The sequence below is a fragment of the Mus pahari genome, chromosome 19, assembly GCF_900095145.1.
Source record: "Mus pahari chromosome 19, PAHARI_EIJ_v1.1, whole genome shotgun sequence".
NCBI lineage: Eukaryota > Metazoa > Chordata > Mammalia > Rodentia > Muridae > Mus > Mus pahari.
The window spans coordinates 14,703,860-14,722,930 of record NC_034608.1 but is presented as its reverse complement, the minus strand read 5'-3'; the positions used below and the strand labels follow the sequence as shown (position 1 = coordinate 14,722,930).

Below are 19,071 nucleotides of genomic sequence, written 5' to 3'. Positions count from 1 at the left end.
CAAAAAACAAACAAACTAACAAACAAACAAAAAAGATTATCCTCAGCTAGATCCTGTCTAAAATAATAATAATCCCAGCTGGAAAGATGGCTCAGCAGTTAAAGAGTACTAAACAGCCATTTGTTATGGGATCCGATGCCCTCTTCTGGTGTGACTAAAGACAGCAAGGGTGTATTCACATACATTAAATAAATAAATATAAGTAAATATTTTAAAAGATGACCCTTTCTAGAAGCAGAAGAGATAGCTGTCTATAAAGTGCCCACCAGGCAAACATGGGAAACTGAGGTCAGTCTCTGGCACCACGCAGGATCTGAGCATAGCAGCACAGGTCTTTAATCCCAGTTCTGGGGAAGTAGAGGAGGACCACTAGGGGCTTGGCCACATTGTTCTGGGTTCAGTAAGACAGATTGTTTTTTTTTTTTTTTTTTTTAAAGATTATTTTATTCTGCTTGTGGACGTTGTACATCGTGGTGCGCACTAGGCTCCGCACCACGATGTACAACGTCCACAAGCAGAAACTTGGTTTTGTCATGTAGAATGAAACTAAACTCTTTCTTTTTTCTTTAAGTCTTATTTTATTTTTAATTACATGTATATATGTGTGTCAGAGTATAGGTTTGTACAGTTGCCCATGGAGGCCAGAAGAAGGTGTTGGATCTCCTAGAGCTGAATATAAGTCATCCCTGTTATGTGGATGCTGGGACTTGAACTCAGGTCCTCTGGATGAACAGTACATTCTCTTAACTCCTGAGCCATGTCTCCAGACACCCCTCCCTTCTTGTGTAGGCGTGTGTACATGGATGGGCAAATACCAGGGAGCACATGTGGAGGTCAGAAGACAACTCATAAGACTTGGTTATCCCCTCTCCTGCTATGAAGATCTTGAGGATTGGATTTCGGCCATTAGGTTTGGCAGTGAGCACATTTACCTGCTGAAGATATGGCTCAGTGGTAGAGCCCCTGCCCAGGATCCCCCAGTGAGGGGCTGGGGTGTGGCTCAGTGGTAGAGCCCCTGCCTAGAATCCCCCAGTGAGGGGCTGGGGGCGTGGCTCAGTGGTAGAGCCCCTGCCTAGTGTGCATGATGCCCTTGGTTCCCTCCTCAGCACTGAAGATAAAGGACAGATAAAACTTGAAGGCCTGGCTTCACTGAACGGGTTACCATTAAAAGTGGGCTGTGGCGATTCTCCCACGGGAGACTGTGCCCACACTCAGGTATGACTTGCTTTCCTCTTCTTTTTCTCAAAGGCCACACTAAGACTCCACAGTCTTTCTTTTCAGTGTCTCTCTCTTAACCCTCATGCTTAAGTTACAGGTTAAGAACATCGACTGCTCTTCCAGAGGTCCTGAGTTCAATTCCTAGCAACCACATGGTGGCTCACAACTATCTGTAAAAGGTCTGATGCCCTCTTCTGGTGTGTCTGAAGAGAGCATATACATAAAATCTTCATTAAATCCTAGCCCTGCATCATTAAGAAAAAGCGTTGGGTGTGGTAAGGAGCAGACTCTCCCAGCCTGGGGCAGCTGCTCTCAGTAGCCATCTGGCTCTGTAAAAATGGCCTTTGTTCTGGGCCCATAGGGGAATCCTGGGTGCTGGGAATGCAAACCCTGAGCCCTATAGTTGGACACCTAGCTTAGTGAGGGCAGTGGCCTCTCAGACCTTATTTGTCCAGGCACACAGTAAGTGCTTATTTAATGCTTGTAAAAGGGGAGTATGCAATAACCCCAGAGCTATGGATTTCATCTCTGAACCCTGGGAAAGACCCCGTGCCATAAGGACATCCTATAGCTGTGGGGAAACTACAGTTCCGAGAAGAGTAAATAAGATGAACAACAGCAAAAGGCTAGGGAGACAGCTGAGAGGGCAGAAAAGCACTGGGCTCCATCTCTGGCAACACATAAACGTGGGCTGATGGTGCACATCTATAATCCTAGCTCTGGGGAGGCAGAGGCAGGATTGAAGTGGAATTGGTGGGAATTGAAGTCATCCCTGACTATCGTGGGATTTTGAAGCAAGCCTGGGCTATTTGAGACCCTCTTCCAAAAATAAAACAAATATCCCCACAAAGGAGTGAAGAGGCCTCTAACCCCATGCCCTTAGGCACTCCAGGGAGACTCACTCTGGGTTGACAGCAGGGGTAGCTGAACAGGTGCACTTTGCCGAAGTCGTCAGCAGAAACCAGCAATTTCCCACCATGAGAGCGGGCCACAGCATTGATGTCTGTGCCATCTGCTCCCTCGGGCCAGATCCCTGTAGATGTGACAAGAGAAATGATAAAAATTTGTTTGGAAGCCAGGCATAGTGGAAGGAAAAGAAAAAAAGTTGAAGACCTCCCTGGGTAACTTATGGAAGTGGGTCTCAAAAAGTTAGAAAGAAAGAAAGAAAGAAAGAAAGAAAGAAAGAAAGAAAGAAAGAAAGAAAGAAGAAAGGAAAGAAAAAAGAAAGAAAGAAAGAAAGAAAGAAGGAAGGAAAGAAGGAAGGAAGGAAGGAAAGAAAGAAAGAAAAAAGGAAAAAAGAAAGGAAAGAAAGAAAGAAAGAAGGAAGGAAAGAAAGAAAGAAAGAACGAAGGAAAGAAAGAAAGAAAGAAAGATTAATCCCAGCACTCGGGAGGCAGAGGCAGGCGGATTTCTGAGTTCGAGGCCAGCCTGGTCTACAAAGTGAGTTCCAGGACAGCCAGGGCTACACAGAGAAACCCTGTTTCAAAAAGAAAGAAAGGAAGGAAGGAAGGAAGGAAGGAAGGAAGGAAGGAAGGAAGGAAGAAAGAAAGAAAGAAAGAAAGAAAGAAAGAAAGAAAGAAAGAAAAGAAAGAGCTGGAGTTATATAGTTCAATGGTGCAATGGTAGAGCCCCTGCCTAGAATCCCCCAGTGAGAGGCTGGGGGTGTGGTTCAGTGGTAGAGCCCCTGCCTAGAACTTCCTAGTGAGTGGGTCCAGCTTAAATGGCTCTCATTCCAGGAGGCCCGCCCTAACTTCTTCAAAGAGTTGTACCAACACCCCTTCTCTAGTGCTACTTCACCTTTCTCAGCTACTCCCTATGTGGGTCACACTGTTTGGAGAGAGGCTACTGTCCTCATTCGACCGCGAGCTCCAGAAGAGCAGACCTAGACTCTCACGATCACCACTATGTTCCAGCAACACCCAGGCCAATGGTGCTCATGCAGCTAGTGACAATGGTGTGGGGACCTGAGGGAACAGGTAACTTGGAGGGGCTTTGGCGTGGAGCTCTCTGAGTCAGGTGCCTCCCATGAATTTAGTTTCATTTTAAGCTCTGAGGGACTTTAGAGGTAATTTCCCTCTGTCCTTCCTCTTCTGCTAGTACCATCCAAACAGTTATAGAGTGAATTCCTGGCCTGGAAGCCACACGTGTAAGACTACGGAAATCACAAGTCAAGGTTATTTCTCAGAGTTCCAGTCCTCAATGGAACTTTCCCCATTCCAGAACTTACCGAACACTCCAAAACCCAACACACAAGTAGCCGTAGCCCATTCCACATTTCTCACGGTGTCTGCACTGGTGATCTGCTTACAGGTGGCGGGGTCCCCTGGGGCAGACAATCAGGAGAGATGTTAAGGGCCTGAGGGACTACCTAACTATCCAATCTATTTCGCAGCACTGAGGTTCAAGACATTCAAGACAGAGGGGTTGAAGGTCCCTGACTTATTTCTGTCTCCCTGGACCAGCTGAAGGCTAGATTTTGGGTGCTGACAGGCTAAAACCTGAGCTGAGTACATTTGCATAAAAGCCCTGCTGTTCATTCATCAAAGCCAAAGGGAAAAAATAGGGTGTACCAGGAAAGCAATCCCATAGTTAGAGATTGCAGTTTCAAATCCGATCAGTTTGGACTAGCTCAAGGAACAGAGAACTATACGCAAATCACATGCAAATAAGCGACAGAAGAACGGAAACTGGCTAGTGTCAGAGAACTCACAGTACAGAATTTCGTAGTCTCCAGAGTTGGTGACAAAGCAGGTGCTGTCCTGGGCCCAATCCAGGTGGGTGATAAAACTGGAATGGCCCTGCAGGGGATGCAAGGGTCACTTAGAGCATAGGAGAGGGCTGAGCCAGGGAAAGGGGATGGATTAAATCAAGATAAGGAGGCAAAATACACAGAGTGAGAACACATTGGACTAGAGGGAAGGATGCACAGGCCTTTGGAGGGTGGGGGCGGGGCCAGACTACCAAGGGCGGGTGGGGGTGTGGCAGACTGTGATGGGCGGGGCCGACAAAAGAGCTTAGAAGACAAAGGCAATTTAGAACAAGTGGGCAGAACTCCACACAAGGGGCGAGTTTTGAATGCGAGGGGCGAGACTACACAGAGGTGCTCTCGGGATGGGGGGGACAGGTTTAGAATGCAGGGCCGAGGCTACAAATGGGGGCGGGGCTTGGATGGTGAAGGTTGAGGCTACACGAAGGGGCGGCTTAGAACACAGTAAGGGATGAGGATGGGGGCCGAGTGAGACGCCTTGACAAAGTCAGGGCAAGAAAAAAAAATCAGCTGCATTCTGAAGCTGTGGCTGGCTCCCTTGTGGTAGAAAAAGTTAATTTTGCACCCCACTGGGCGGGGTGGTGGCGCGGGCTGGGGACCACTGCCCACTCACCGAGCACTTGCCCAGGCGGCTGACCTTGCGGCCACCCTGGTCCACCGTGTACACGTACACCAAGTTGTCGTGGGAGCCCACAGCCAGGTACGCCCCGTCTGGGGAGGGGGAGGGGCTATGAGGAAGCACCCAGACTCCGCCCCTCCCCCACAGTCCCCGCCTCCCTCCATGACTAGACCCCCCCCACGGGGGGCTGTAGCCCCTCACCCCCCAGCCTGTACCGCTGAACTTCAGTCCCCAAGGCCCTGCCTCCCCAGGACCCCAGGCCTACCTGGTGAAAAGCTGACCACGGAGATCTGCTCATTGCCATCTGTGTGGATAGCCACCAGGTCACGGGTGTCTGTGTCCAGTAGCAGCCACCTTAAAGGAGAAGGCATAATGGGAGGGAAGGGTGAACTGCTGTTGCTGAGGTGCCTGAAGGAGTGACTCCCAAATGCAGGATTGAGAGGGCGGGGCCCGACTACGGCGGTGGAGCCACACAGTGGGGAGTGAGGACAGCACCTACCCTCCGCTCCCAGCCCGCTTCATCCATCTCTCACCCCATCCCGCTTAGAAGCCTTTGGCAATAAATACGTTGGCAGAGACCTACGGGGGACGGGGTGGGTGGGGTGGGCTGGGTGGGGGAGGTCTTTGAATGCAAGGGGTGGGGCTACAGACTGGCGTTTAGGGTTGAAGAAGCAGATTTAGAATGCTGGGGCTTCTACGGGCAGTGAGATATTAGGAAAGTAGTACCTGCCAGTCACTGTGCCCACCGCTAGGACAGAGCCACTGGGGTGGAAGCCAGCCGAACGGGCAGGGTCCTGGGAAGGAAAGGAAAAGAGCTGGGGTCCCAAGTCCAACGTGGTACTCCCCAGCTCAGAACCAGTTCCTAGCATGTCCTGAGGTCCTCCAGAGACCACCAGAAGCCATCCCCATTCCTCGGGTATGCTAACCTAAGAGGAACTTATTCTGCTGGGATTTGAACTCAGGACCTCTGGAAGAGCAGTCAGTGCTCTCTCCAGCCCCGCGCAGCTTCCACCTGCTGTGCGGAGGCCTGAAGTGTGAAGCCTGCGCCTGCATCGCAGCCCATACCTCGATGCTCCTGCTCCACACCGGCTGGTGGGTCTCCGAACTCCACAGATGCACCAGCTTATCCTGCCCACAGGTCACAAACTGTGCCCTGCTAGGATGTGTGGCCAGGCCCCACAGCTCTTCCACATGTCCCTGCAGGAAGGAGAGAAGGAAGGCGATGGGAAGGACACACTCTGTAGCAACTCAGGCAAGCCCCTTCTGCGCAGGCGCCGTTTCCCGTGACGACAGGACAGGCTGACACTGGCGGCCCTGTGGCTTGAAGCAAGTCCTGTCCCTTCCCCAAACCCTCTGCTCTCCCCTTTGCAGAATGGAAGGGAGGGGAAGGTGGAAGTTTGACCTCAGTAGCCACACAGATCCCATCCACCCTGGGTACACACCTCCCAGCTTCCTGGGAAGAGCCTAGAGTCACAGAACTGAGGTCTAAGGTCTGAGGTCACATGTAGTGTCCTCAGCTCTCTTACTGAAGGTGGGAGCCAGCCACCTACTCAGCTGACCTCTCTTTGGAACCTCGGGTTTTTAAGGTTCTTGTTTGTGTGTGTTCCTGTGTGTGTGTGTTATGTGTGAAGAATGTTGTGTATGTCTCAGTGTGTATGTATGTGTATATGTGTGTGAATGTTGTGTATGTGTGTGTATATACATGTGTGTGTGTCAGTGTGTATGTATGTGTATGTATGTGTGTGAATGTTGTGTGAGTGTGCATGTATGTGTATATATATATGTGTGTGTATATACAAGTGTGCATGTGTATGTGTGTCAGTGTGTATGTATGTGTATATATCTGTGTGAATGTTATATATGTGAGTGTGCATGTATGTGTGTGTATATACGTGTGTATATGTGTATGTGTGTGTCAGTGTGTATGTATGTATATATGTGTGAATGTTGTATTTGTGAGTGTGTATGTATGTGAATGTGTGTATGTATGTATATGCGTGTATGTGTGAGTGTGTATGTATGTGTGAATGTGTGTGTGTATGTGTGTTATGTATGTGAGCATGTGTGTATGTTCTTGTGTGTGTGTGAGTGTGTGTGTATGTATTTGCACACACGCCTGAGCACAGTAGTCAGAAGTCAGTGTTAAATATTGTTCATTATTCCTTCCCCTTGTTCCTTTGTTTTCTTTTTCTTTTTTTGGTTTTTCAAGACAAGGTTTCTCTGTGTGACCCTGGCTGCCCTGGAACTCACTCTGTAGACCAGGTTGGCCTCGAACTCAGAAATCCGCCTGCCTCTGCCTCCCAATGCTGGGATTAAAGGCGTATGCCACCACTGCCTGGCCCTTGTTCCCTTTTTTATTTACACTTATTCTGTGGATGTCTGGCTGTGTGGGTGCATTGTCAAGGCTTGCATGTGGACATCAAATGACAACTTGAGAGAGTTAGGTCTCGCCTTCTACCATGTAGTTTCCAGGAATTGAACCCTGCCATTAGGCTTGGTGGCAAGCACCTTTACCCTGAGCCATCTCACTGGTCCTTGCTCTATTATTTTTATGAGACAGGGTCTCTCCCTACACCTAGAACACACCAACTTGGACAGACAGGCAGGCTACAAGCCTGTCTCAGCCTCTCTGGCTTGGGATTCCAGAGATGCTACCACGCACGCCCAGCTTTTACACATGGGTTCTGGGAAATCAAGCTCTGGGCTTTATGTTTATACAGGAAGAGCTTTACCTGCTGAGCCATGTTCCTAGCCTTGATTATTTTGGGACAGGGCTTCCCTTTCTTGTCAAGTTTAGACTGGAACTCATAGAAATACTTCTGCTTCAGTGTCCTGACTGCTGAGGTTGCAGGTGTACCACCATGTCCCGCTCGGAGCCTCAGCTTTGTGTTTATAAAATGGGGCCAAATACCATATGTTCCTCAAAGCATTGTGGTGCTCCGTCAGACATGAATGGGAAGTGCGAAACACAAGGCAGGCACCGGGCACAAACCCAGCTAGCTCTCAGGATGCGGAGGCAGGAGGATCAGGATTTCAAAGTTATCCTTAGTTAGACAGCTAGTTCAGAGCTAGTCTGGGCTACACAATACCTTGTCTCAAAGGCCAAAAATAAAAAAATTTAAAAAATAAAAAATAAATAAAATAAAATAAAGGACTAAAAGGGCTGAAAAATAGCTCAGTGGTAGAGCCCCTGCCTAGAATCCCCCAGTGAGGGGCTGGGGGCGTGGCTCAATAGAAAAGCACTGGCCTAGTATGTCTGGGGTCCTGAGTTCAATTCTCAGCACTACACTAAGAAATGAACAAACTGGTCAGTGGTGGTACACAGGCAGGAGGATCTCTGTGAGTTTGAGGCCAGCCTGCCAGGACTACATAGAGAAACCTTGTTTTTAAAAGCCAAACAAACAAACAAACAAAAAAAAAAAAAAAAAAAAAAGAAAGAAAGGAAAAGGAAAAAAAAGCAGTGAATGACAAACACAGGCCAGCTCAGCTTAAAGAAGGTCCTCAGAGAATGACAGTCACTAGTAATCTTTAGGCCTGAAAATAATAGTGTGTTGTTCATCAATAACTACAGTTACAGGCAGTAATTTATATTATGATCGGTAGTCAGTTGTATTTATGCTATATTAACATATATCGCTAATATAATAATACAGCTGGGTGTGGTGGCTCATGGCTGAGCGCTAGGAAAGAGTGGGGCAGGATTGTGAATTTTAAGCCAGCTTGGACCATCGAAAGATCCTGCCTCAAAGCAACAAAAATAGATAAATAAATATTCATAGAGGTTATTGAGGTTCTTTCTTCCTTGAGAGAAGGAACGTCCTGCTAGCCACGCCAGATTTGGCGGCACAGAGCTAGGAGTCCCAGGAGACTGCGACGTGCTCAAAGCTATGCTTGCCGTACAGCAAGTCCTACACGTGAAACCCTGTCTCCACAAAACAAACAAAAACCAATAAATGACTGAAGAGAAAACTTGGGGCTGGCAGGAAGGCTTGGTGGGTAAGAGAATCAGTTGCCTTGGTGGTGGTGGCGCACATCTTTAACCCCAGCACTTAGGAGGGGTTTGAGGCCAGCCTGGTCTACAGAGTGAGTTCCAGGACAGCCTGGCTACACAGAGAAACCCTGTCTCAGAAAAACCAACCAACCAACCAACCAACCAAGAATCAAGAGCACAGGGTACTCTTTCAGAGCCCCTGGTTGTATTCCCATAGGGTGGTTCACAACCATCTGGAGCTCCAGCTCCAAGGAACCTGACGCCCTCTTCTGGCCAATACAGGCATTGCACATGTGTGGTGCACAGGCAAAACACCCACACATTAATAATAATAATAATAATAATAATAATAATAATAATAATAATAATGAGATTCTGCTGGTCTTGCTTTTCTCTATCTTTTAACTTTTTTTTAAAGATTTATTTACTTATGTACATGAGTACACTGTAGCTGTCTTCAGACACACCAGAAGGCATTGGATTCCATTATAGATGGTTGTAAGCCACCATGTGGATGCTGGGATTTGAACTCAGGACCTCTGGAAGAGCAGTCAGTGCTCTTAACTGCTGAGACATCTCTCCAGCCCTCCTCTATCTTTTGGGGTGTGGGCACCCTCAGGAATTCATTTGAGAAGGGCGCCTTGTGCCTCTGTCTCCTCCATGCTGGGATTACAGGCACACATCACACACCCAGCTGTCAGCATTGGTTCTGCAGCTTAAGCTCAGGCAAACGTTTGCTAGGTAAATGCTTTACCGACAGAGCGACCTCCCCAGCCCCATCTTTCTTCTGTTTTCTTACAGACACCAAGGCCAGAGCGGCATCTAAATGCAACAGCACAGGTTTTAGCTAGACTTGCAGAGGGAGAAAAGCAAGGATCAGATAAAGAAAGGGGGCCATTGAGCGTGAGAACCAAGACACTGGGAGCTACTCCCCTATCTCAGACACTAGTCTCAATGGTATGCTAAGAAGAAATGACGCAGATCCTCACAAAAACTAATGCAGTCACTCTCCCTGTCTCATGGACACAGAGAGGTAACTCCCTTGCCCAGTATCACACAGCTAAGGAGCCACGGGGTCGAGATTTCCAAAAAGCTAGCCAGGTCCCAGACTCCTCCAAACTACTATGCTACACTAACCCCCCTCCCCTGGGCTAGGTTGATTTTTAACTGAATATGGCACACCGGTGAGGGAGGACTGGGCATTTGAGTCGCAAGGAGAAATCAGAGCAACGTGTGGCAGTGTAATCCAAGTGCTTGGGAGGTAGAGACAGGAGGACCAGGAGTTCATGGTCTGTCTTGGCTCCGTTGTGGGTTTCAGGAGCAGCCTGGGTTACATGAGGTCCAAATCTCAAAGAGTAAAAAAAGAAAAAGAAAGAAAAACGACAACGCGGAAGACGATGGGCAAGAGAAGAGCAAAGTAATAAAGTCAGGCCAAGTCCACAAGGCCTTCTAAGATCCGCGGAGCTGGGGTGTAGGACTTGCGGGAGACTGACAATTTGCAAGGACCAAATAGGAGGATGCTATCCCCAATGAGATCGGCAGGGGGCAGTCTATTTGGGAACAGGGGTGCTGGGGACTCACTTTAGTAGGCAGTAACCCTTTCAGGGAGTTCCCGGCCAGGGTAACAGTGAGAGGTCCGAAGAGAAGAGTGATAATGGAAGGAAGGGATGTGGGGTTTCCCAGGCCAGGAAAAAAGGGATGGGGCAAGGATGTAAACAGGAAGAGAAAGAAATGGAGGCATGGTAACAGGGATGACTGGTGATGGTGGTGGCGGGGAGGGTGAAAGAGGTACATTTAGGGGTGGGACGAGAACTGGGGGCCGCGAGGGGGTCACTTACCTGGACAAGCAGCGAAAAGCCTGTGTGCACCGAGCCAAGCAAGATGGAGTTACGGGTGGTCCCCACGTACAGTGTGTCTCCCCGGCCCTCTGCCACGGTGCGTACAGGGCCGAAGTCCTCTGGGACCTGAGTGGGTAGAGGTGTGTGTAGGATACATGTGAGGGGGTGGGATGACGCGTGGACGGGAAAGGACCAGAGTTAGGAGGCCCGTAAGGTAGTGGCCTGGCCAGGATTCGACAGGGCCATCCCGCATTCCCAGTCCTCACCTCCACCTCCTGCACCTTGCTGTAGTCCGAACCCCAGAGGACCACCCTACGATCGCGGCCCCCTCCAGACACCAGCGTCCCGTCCCGCAGGGCGCAGAGAGCAAACACGCCACCATCATGGGCTCCTTGAACTTCCTGGGTGATGCGGTTTCCACCTGCCAGGAGATCAGGGATGGGAGTTGGCTTGGGGAGGAGGGTGTTCCCTTTACTGAACCCTGTGAGGACCTAAAGCCACACCCACCTGTTCATTCACCTTTCTATGTCTCTCTTGGTCTTGCACACACTACCCATCCACCGGCCCAGCATCCACGGACTCGGCCCTCTCCACTGAGTCGTCTGAACTCACACCGACCCACTCGTCCTTTGACTAATCCACTCATGCACGTCTTCATGGCTTCTTCCACTCACTCATCCATCTCCCCATTCACCACTCGTCAGCTCTCCTGACATCTCTTTATCTGTTCAGCTGTCTACCGATCCATATCCATCTCTCATCCATTGACTCATTCAGCCATCTATCTACTAGTCTATCAGTCGGTTCTCTCCCACTTCCTTCTGTCCACCTGCCTCCCTACATCCATCTACGTTTCTCTACTTAATGATCTAACAATCCTTCCTTTCATCTCCCCATTCATTCATTTAGTCATCTACCTGCTGATCCTTAAATCAATCTACCACCTCACTCACCCACCCATCCATTTATTGGTCCATCAATCCATCTTGCCACCCTTCCTTCTATCCAGATCCATCCATCCATCCATCTAGCCACCTATCGACCCATTCATCCATCTATTGGCCTATCAATCCATCTTGCCAATCTTCCATCCATCCATCCATCCATCCATCCATCCATCCATCCATCCATCCTCCCATTCATCTATTGGTCCAGCAATCCATCTTGCCAGTCTTCCAGCCATCCATCTCCAGCCATCCCTCTATCCCTTTCCCCTAATCCTCTCATACAGCCATTCACTCATTTCCCATCCATTCATGCAGCTATCCGTCTATCCATCCACTCATTCACACAGCCACCCACTTATTTATCCATCCTTTTACCCACTCTTCCATTCATACATAAATCCACCCATCCTTCTACCTAGTTATTCACACAACACAAATGACTACAGTTGTGTCATTTCACACATTTATACTCGGGCCTCAGTTGCTAGTGTGAAGCTAGCGGAGGACAAAGGCTGCAGGAACCAAGAATGACTACAGAGTCAGAGATGCCTGAGCTGAGGCTTATCAAGGGTGCTGGAACTGGAAAATAAGAATTTATCTTAAGGGCTCAGTGTTAAGAGCACTTGCTGCTCATGCAGAGGACCTGGGTTCAGACCCTAACACTAACAAGGTTGCGCACAGCACAACCATGTAGCTCTCCAGTCCCACAGGATCTGGTGCCCTCTTCTGGCCTATGTGAGCACTGCATGCACACGGTGCACACACATACATGCAGGCACAACATTCATACACATAAAATTAAATAAATACTTTTAGATTCCCTTTTCTTAAAACTATGTGCACATGTACGTGTGTGCATGTGTATGTTTGGGCGTGTGTACTTGGGTGCAGGTGACTGCAGAAGCCAGAGGAGTTAGATCCCCTGGAGCAGGAGCTGCAGGTCGCCTGACATGGTTGCTGGGTAGCAAACTCACGACCTCTGGAAGAGCAGAATGTTCTCTTAACCACCTACCCATCTCTCCAGCCCCCAAATTAAAAAAAAAAAAAAAAAGGAAGAAACAGGAAAACCATTTACCCTACCGTGATGCTAGAAGCTCAGTGGTTACAGTGATTGACAAGCAAGTGTGATAACCAGAGTTCAGATCCCCAGGACCCACATAAACACCCAGCCTTGGTGGGCAGAGACAGAGGAGCCTTAGAGCAAGCTGGCTGGTGAGACTAGTAATATCAGTAAGCTCTGGGATTGATTGAGAGGCCTGCCTCAGTGACTAAGGTGGAGCTGGAACTGTGAGTCAATTGACAGTCGCTCCCAACCTTCACAGAGACACACAGACAGGAGTGCGGGCACACAGACGATAGAGAGAGAGGAGAAATTTATCCTACAGTGACATGGATCCCACCCGAGCATGGCTACAGGAAGGGAGGGATTTGGACAGCAGGTGTTTGAAAAGATGGAGGTCAGAGTCCAAACTAATGTACCGACGCTAACCTTTGCCCCAGACATAGAGGTTCCCCCCAGAGTCTCCAGTGACCACGTCGCCATCTTCCAGGAAGGTCACACACAGCACGTACTTTGGTTTCTCGTGTTTCTACAGTGCAGAAAGAGAAGGGAAGTGTCAGAGAGTGTCACTGAAGCAGGTAGCCTTGTGCAGATCACAGACATCCAGGGCTTTTGGTCCAGGGACACCCCTGTGGTTTGGGGAGGTATCTGCCTTTCCCCTCTCCATCCCCCTCCTGAATGACTCTTGCCCCTCCTCTTTGTGCCCCCACTCCTCTGCCAGTTCTGTCTTCAGTTTTGGTTTGGTTTGGGGTTTTTACTTCTTCTCTTCTCCCTGCCTCAGGCCCCTGGTTGCCCGAGTTTAAACATCTCCCTCCATGCCTCAAGCCCTCGATGCTGCCCTTTGAGTGAGAAGAGTAGAGAACCATCACTAAAGTGTGTGTGTGCCTGCCCTCCTGGGCCCTTTACCTCCTGTTCTGGTTCCATGTGAATGTGCATGTGTGGGTGCACACGCATGTGCACTTACATGGAGGTCAGAGGACAACCATGGTGGCATTTCATGGAAGACATCCACCTTGGGTTCTCTCTCTCTCTCTCTCTCTCTCTCTCTCACACACACACACACACACACACACACACACACAGGAGTCTTATTCTGTAGCCCTGGCTGGCCTTGAACTCATGGAGAGATTTGCTGCCTTGATCTCCCAAGTGCTGGGTGTGTGCCACGTGTGCGCCACCACACCTGGTATGTTGATTTGTTTTTGTTTTTGTTTTTTTAATTCGTTACACTTCTTATTTATTCTGTACACTTATGTGTTATCCGTGTACATGCGGACAGTTGTGGGGGTCAGTTCTCCTCTTCCTATGTGTGTGCCAGGGATCGAACTCAGGTCCTCCAATTTGGTGGCAGGCACTTCTAACTGCTGAGCCATTCTGCTTACCTAAATAGTGTTGGTCTTTACTTTCATTGTTTAAAAAGTGTGTGCATGTGCCGGGCGTGGTGGCGCGCGCCTTTAATCCCAGCACTCGGGAGGCAGAGGCAGGCGAATTTCTGAGTTCGAGGCCAGTCTGGTCTACAAAGTGAGTTCCAGGACAGCCAGGGTTATACAGAGAAACCCTGTCTCAAAAAAAAAAAAAGGGTGTGCACGTGCGTGCGTGCGCGCGTGCGTGCGTGCGTGTGTGTGTGTGTGTGTGTGTGTGTGTGTGTGTGTGCCTGTGAGTACAGGTGCCCGCAGAAGCTAGAAGTGGGTTTGGGATCCTGGAAGCTGCCTGATGTGGGTATTGGGAACTAACCTTGGGTCCATCATCTCTAGCCCTCCTCACCTCACTTTTGAGACAAGGTCTCACAGGATCTGGGGCTTGCCAAATAGACTCGGTTGGCAGGCCAGGGATCTGCCCGTCTCCATTTCCCCAGTGCTGGCATAATAAGCACATGCCCTGTTCCCTGGCTTGAAGTATGTGTATGTGCCGTGTGTTCATGTATGTGCTACTGTGTCCATGCTAAGTGTATGTGTGCGTGCTTATATGGGTGTGTTATGTGTGTTCATGTGTATGGAGGGGTGTGCTATTGTGTTCAGATGTGAGTATGTATGCATGCTAAGTATGTTTGTTTGTGTGTGTGCAGGTTATGTGTTAAGTGTGTTCATGTGCATGGGGATGTGCTATTCTGTTCATAAGTATGTATGTATATATGTATGTATGCAACGTGTGTTTGTGTGTATATGTACATGCTATGTGTGTTTGTTGTATATGGGGGTGTGCTATTGTGTTCATGTGTGAGCATGTATGTGTGCTAAGTGTGTATGGGCATGCTAAGTGTGTTTGTGGTGTGTTATGTGTGTTCATGTGCATGGGGTGTGCTACTGTGCTCATATGTGTGCATGCATGCACATGTGCAGTGGATAGCAGATGTCTTCCTTGAATGTTCTTCACATATTTTTACTGAGGCAGGATCTCTCGTTGGACCTGGAGTTTACAGATGGTTACAGTGTCCCACCATGCTCCCTTGATTGATGACTGGAACTCCAGTCCTCATGCATGCAGGGTAAGCTCCTTATTTAGAGCCATCTCCCTGGCCCGCCTCTCCCTGTGGCCTGTCTCTGTGAATCCCCCCATCATTCGGGCAATGCTGGTCACTGAGCATTCCCAATCTGCCTGGAGCTCCCGCGTTCCCTCACCCCCTGGATCCTCACAGGTCAGAGTTTAGCAGGATCTTCCTTCACACAGATGAGGAAACAGGCCCGGCATTAACAGCTCGCTATTCCCACACCTCCAAAGCCCTGGAGGCCTCTGGACTGCCCACCCCCACCTGGGGTCCCTCTCTGGCCCTCAAGGTCAGTCTGTCCACAGATCTCAGGCACTCACCTCGAACAGGCCCTGACGCTTGCTCAGACTGCCTCCCTCCAGGCTCCAGAAGTAGATGTGGGATTTGCCACAGGTTATCAGCAGGCTGGGATCGGTGGGGTGGAAGGTGGCCACCAGCACGGCCTCATTAGAGCACTTTGAGGGGAGTCAGGACAGATTCTGAATGAGGATCTCAAAGTCACCAGGACTACCATAGCAACCCCACCCCACACAGGACCGCCCTAAACAGCCTGCTTGCAGGAGCAGGTAGGATACCAGCAGGCCCCTTTGGGAGTTCCTAGTCTGTGTTATTCACTGTGCTGAGCACTTTATAAAACTCATTGAATCCCCATTGTCCACTGGGAGATAATAAGGTCTATTAGTGCTTTCTCTCATAGATGAGGTTCAGAGAAGGGAAACACTTGCCTGAGGCTACACAGCTATTTAACACCTGTGTCCAGGATCAAGTTCACAAACATCTAATTCCAGGACACAAGCTCCTATCCTCTCATCCTTTCCTTTAGAGGAGCCCCTGATCTAGAATCAAGTTTCTTGCTCTCAGCCTGGGCATATGATCTTGGGCAAACAACTTATCTCATGATCGATCATGCCTCCTTCCCCACCCAACCCCTGATGACTTTTACTAAGCACCCTGGCTGTGCCGGAACTCACTATGTAGACAAGACTACTCCTAACTGTGCTGAGCCTGGTCCACCCACATTATACCCAACCTCTCCACCTCCCATGAGGAGGACACCATTACCGATCTCATTTCCAACAGGAGGCAACTGAGGCTCACAGCATGGAAGCCATTTATCCAGTCATCCAGCAGATAATGCAAAAGTCCCCGTTTAAGTTAAAGTCTGGCTGCAGATTTCTAACCATACAGTGCAGCATGTCCGAGGAGGACACCTGTAGGGCAGCAAGCCCACCCACCTTGCTATCCACCACTTTGCTCTCCTTGGCCCAGTCCCACACAGAGAGCACATGATCGTTGGATTCGTCCACTGCACATAGCAGGTTGCCCCCATTCTGTGGAATACAGAGAGGTGGGTTAGGATATGTTTCCCCACATCCCATTCTAACCTATTCACCACACCTGCCTATTCACAAGCATGATATATGAAGCACATTTGATGGGTCAGTACTGATTGCCAGCTTGATCACAGCCTAGAATCATCTAGGAAGCGAGGTACCATGGGCAGCACCATCCCCTAGGCAAGCCAGTGTCAATGAGGAACTGTGGGCACAACCATCCCTTAGGCAGTGGACTGTGGGCAGCACCATCCCCTAGGCAGGGAATGTGAACTGTATAAAGATAGGAAAAGTGAACTGAGAGCTAGCATAAGCCCATGCTTTAATTCATTGCTCTCTGCTCCTGACTGTGGAAGTAATATACTAGGTGCCCCAAGCTCCTTGGCTTTTCATTGTCTTTTAAGTTACTTTTTTCAGGTTATTATATCATAGCATCAAGAAATAAAAGTAAGGGGCTGGAGAGATGGCTCAGAGGTTAAGAGCACTGCATGCCCTTGCAGAGGTCCTGAGTTCAATTCCCAGCAATCACATGATGTCTCATAGCCACTACGATGAAATCTGGTGCCCTCTTCTGACCTGCAAGCATACATGCAAGCAGAACACTATATACATAATAAATAAATAAATCTTTAATAAAAAATATGAGCTGAAAGTAAGCCAGGTGGTGGTGCACACCTTTGATCCCAGCGCTTGGGAGGCAGAGGCAGGCAGAGCTCTGTAAGTTTGGGTCCAGCATGGTCTACAGAGCAAATTCCAGGGCAACCAGGGTTACACGAAGAAACCCTGTCTTGAAAAATGAAAAGAATAGGGGCTGGAGAAATGGCTTAGTGGATAAGAGCACTGACTGCTCTCCCAGAGGTCCTGAGTTCAATTACCAGCAACCACATGGTGGCTCACAACCATCTGTAATGGGATCCGATGCCCTCTTCTGGTGTGTCTGAAGACAGCTACAGTGTAGTCATACATAAAAATAAACAAAAGTTCCTTTAAAAAGGAAAAGAAAAGAAAATAAAAAGAAAAGCCAGCACTGGTTTAAAATTTTTTTATCCTATGCAAAAAATCCTTTTGTGTGTGTGATATTGGGGATGGAAACTGTCATATGCTAGGCAGAGGCTCCACCACTGAACCACACCACCAATCTCTAGCTTGTCTTTGGTTGAGAAAGGGCCCAATTTGATTGCCCAGGATCTGAGCCAGTGAGATGGCCCAGTAAGTGTGCTTGCTGCCAAACCTGATGATTTGAGTTTAGTCCCCAGGATTTATATGGTAGAAAGAGAAAACTGACGTCTGTGACTTGTCTTCAGACCACACATACGGTACACATGCACGTGCACGAACACAAAGTGAATAAATAAATGTTACAATTTCTTAGTTAAACTGCCCAGGCTGGCCTTGAACTTATTTTGTCTTCAGCCTCATCAGTAACCAGGAAACCTGGCGCACTCTACCACTGCTCCTCCTCTTAAAGAGTTTTACAATGACCCATGCTGCCCGCATAGCTGGGGATTTTTTTTCTCTCTCCTAATTTTATTTTATTACTTTATGTGTATGGGTGTTTTGCCTGCAAGTGTGTCTGTACACTATACATATGCAGAGTCCGTGAAAGCTAAAAGACAGCATTGGGTCCCCTGGAACTGGAGTTATGGGCATCCGTGAACCTCCACGTGGTGCTAGGACTCAACCGGGAATCCTCTGAAAGCGTTCTTAACTGCTGAGCCATCTCTCTGGCCCCCACAGTTGGGAATTCTTTTTTTCTTTTAATTCTTCTGAGACAACATCTTTCTGTGTAGTTCTGGCTGTCCTGGAACTTACTGTATAGACCAGGCTGGCCTTGAACTCAGAGATCCACCTGCCTCTGCCTCTTGAGTTCTGGGATTAAAGGCGTGCGCCACGCAGGTCTAGCTCACAGTTGAGAATTCTTGTTGATGGCCTCTACTCTGCAGCATCGTATGGAACGGGGAGTGTGAAAGAGCCCTTCTGCCGATTCCTGCCTTACCTCCAATTTGCTATGTAGCACAGGCTGGCCTCAACCTGCAGTGAACCCCCTGCCTCTGCCTCCTCAGCGAGTGTTTTCTTTTTCATTTTTTCCCCTCCTTATTTAGTGTTGAAGTTGGAATTCAGGGCAGTGTGTAGTCTTGGCAAGGGCTCTACCACTGGACCACGCCCCCATCTCTGGAATGGCTTTTTATGTACATGAAATCCAGCCGTTATCAACATTGGACTGGGGCTGGCAAGATGGCTCAGTGGGTAATGGTGCTTGCTGCCAATCCTGGAGACCTGAGTCCTGCTCCTAGGACCACCCACATGGCAGAAGGAGAGAAGAAACAGCAATCAGTTGTTCCTGACCTCCACAGGAGCACTGGTGCACTCCTGTGTACATAGTGCAAACACACTCACAACCAATAAATCCTTAAAGATGATATAAAGTCGGTTGGGAGAGGACAGCAGGGGGTACTGGTGGATGAACATGAGTAAAGGACAGGGACCTATATAATGAAAATAGCAGCACCAAGGGGATGGAGAGATGGCTCAGAGGTTAAGAGCACTGACTGCTCTTCCAGAGGTCCTGAGAACAATTCCCAGCAACCACATGGTGGCTCACAGCCACCTGTAATGAGATCTGACGCCTTCTTCTGGTGCATCTGAAGACAGCTACAGTATACACATATAATAAATAAACAAACAAACAAATAAATAAATAAAATCTTTAAAAAAAAAAAAAAAAGCCGGGCGTGGTGGCGCACACCTTTAATCCCAGCACTTGGGAGGCAGAGGCAGGTGGATTTCTGAGTTCGAGACCAGCCTGGTCTAC

General features: G+C 48.8%; 1 protein-coding gene across 6 annotated transcripts in view; it reads right to left on the bottom strand.

Annotated features, from left to right (window-relative positions):
* The window catches only part of Eml2 (EMAP like 2), a 31,010-nt gene that overhangs the window by 928 nt on the left and 11,011 nt on the right, over positions 1 to 19,071 (bottom strand). For 5 of the 6 annotated variants that reach the window (XM_021218647.2, XM_029531914.1, XM_021218648.2 and 2 more), the window contains 12 exons: positions 16,161 to 16,256; positions 15,246 to 15,380; positions 12,870 to 12,969; positions 10,700 to 10,854; positions 10,434 to 10,559; positions 5,670 to 5,801; positions 5,331 to 5,398; positions 4,870 to 4,958; positions 4,599 to 4,696; positions 3,929 to 4,016; positions 3,446 to 3,541; positions 2,121 to 2,251 (listed from right to left, as the gene is read on the bottom strand). In XM_021218647.2, the coding sequence (XP_021074306.1) occupies positions 2,121 to 2,251; positions 3,446 to 3,541; positions 3,929 to 4,016; positions 4,599 to 4,696; positions 4,870 to 4,958; positions 5,331 to 5,398; positions 5,670 to 5,801; positions 10,434 to 10,559; positions 10,700 to 10,854; positions 12,870 to 12,969; positions 15,246 to 15,380; positions 16,161 to 16,256 (1,314 nt within the window). The remainder of the gene's footprint in view (positions 1 to 2,120; positions 2,252 to 3,445; positions 3,542 to 3,928; positions 4,017 to 4,598; positions 4,697 to 4,869; positions 4,959 to 5,330; positions 5,399 to 5,669; positions 5,802 to 10,433; positions 10,560 to 10,699; positions 10,855 to 12,869; positions 12,970 to 15,245; positions 15,381 to 16,160; positions 16,257 to 19,071) is intronic. The other variant, XR_003842537.1, reaches the window with a different exon arrangement.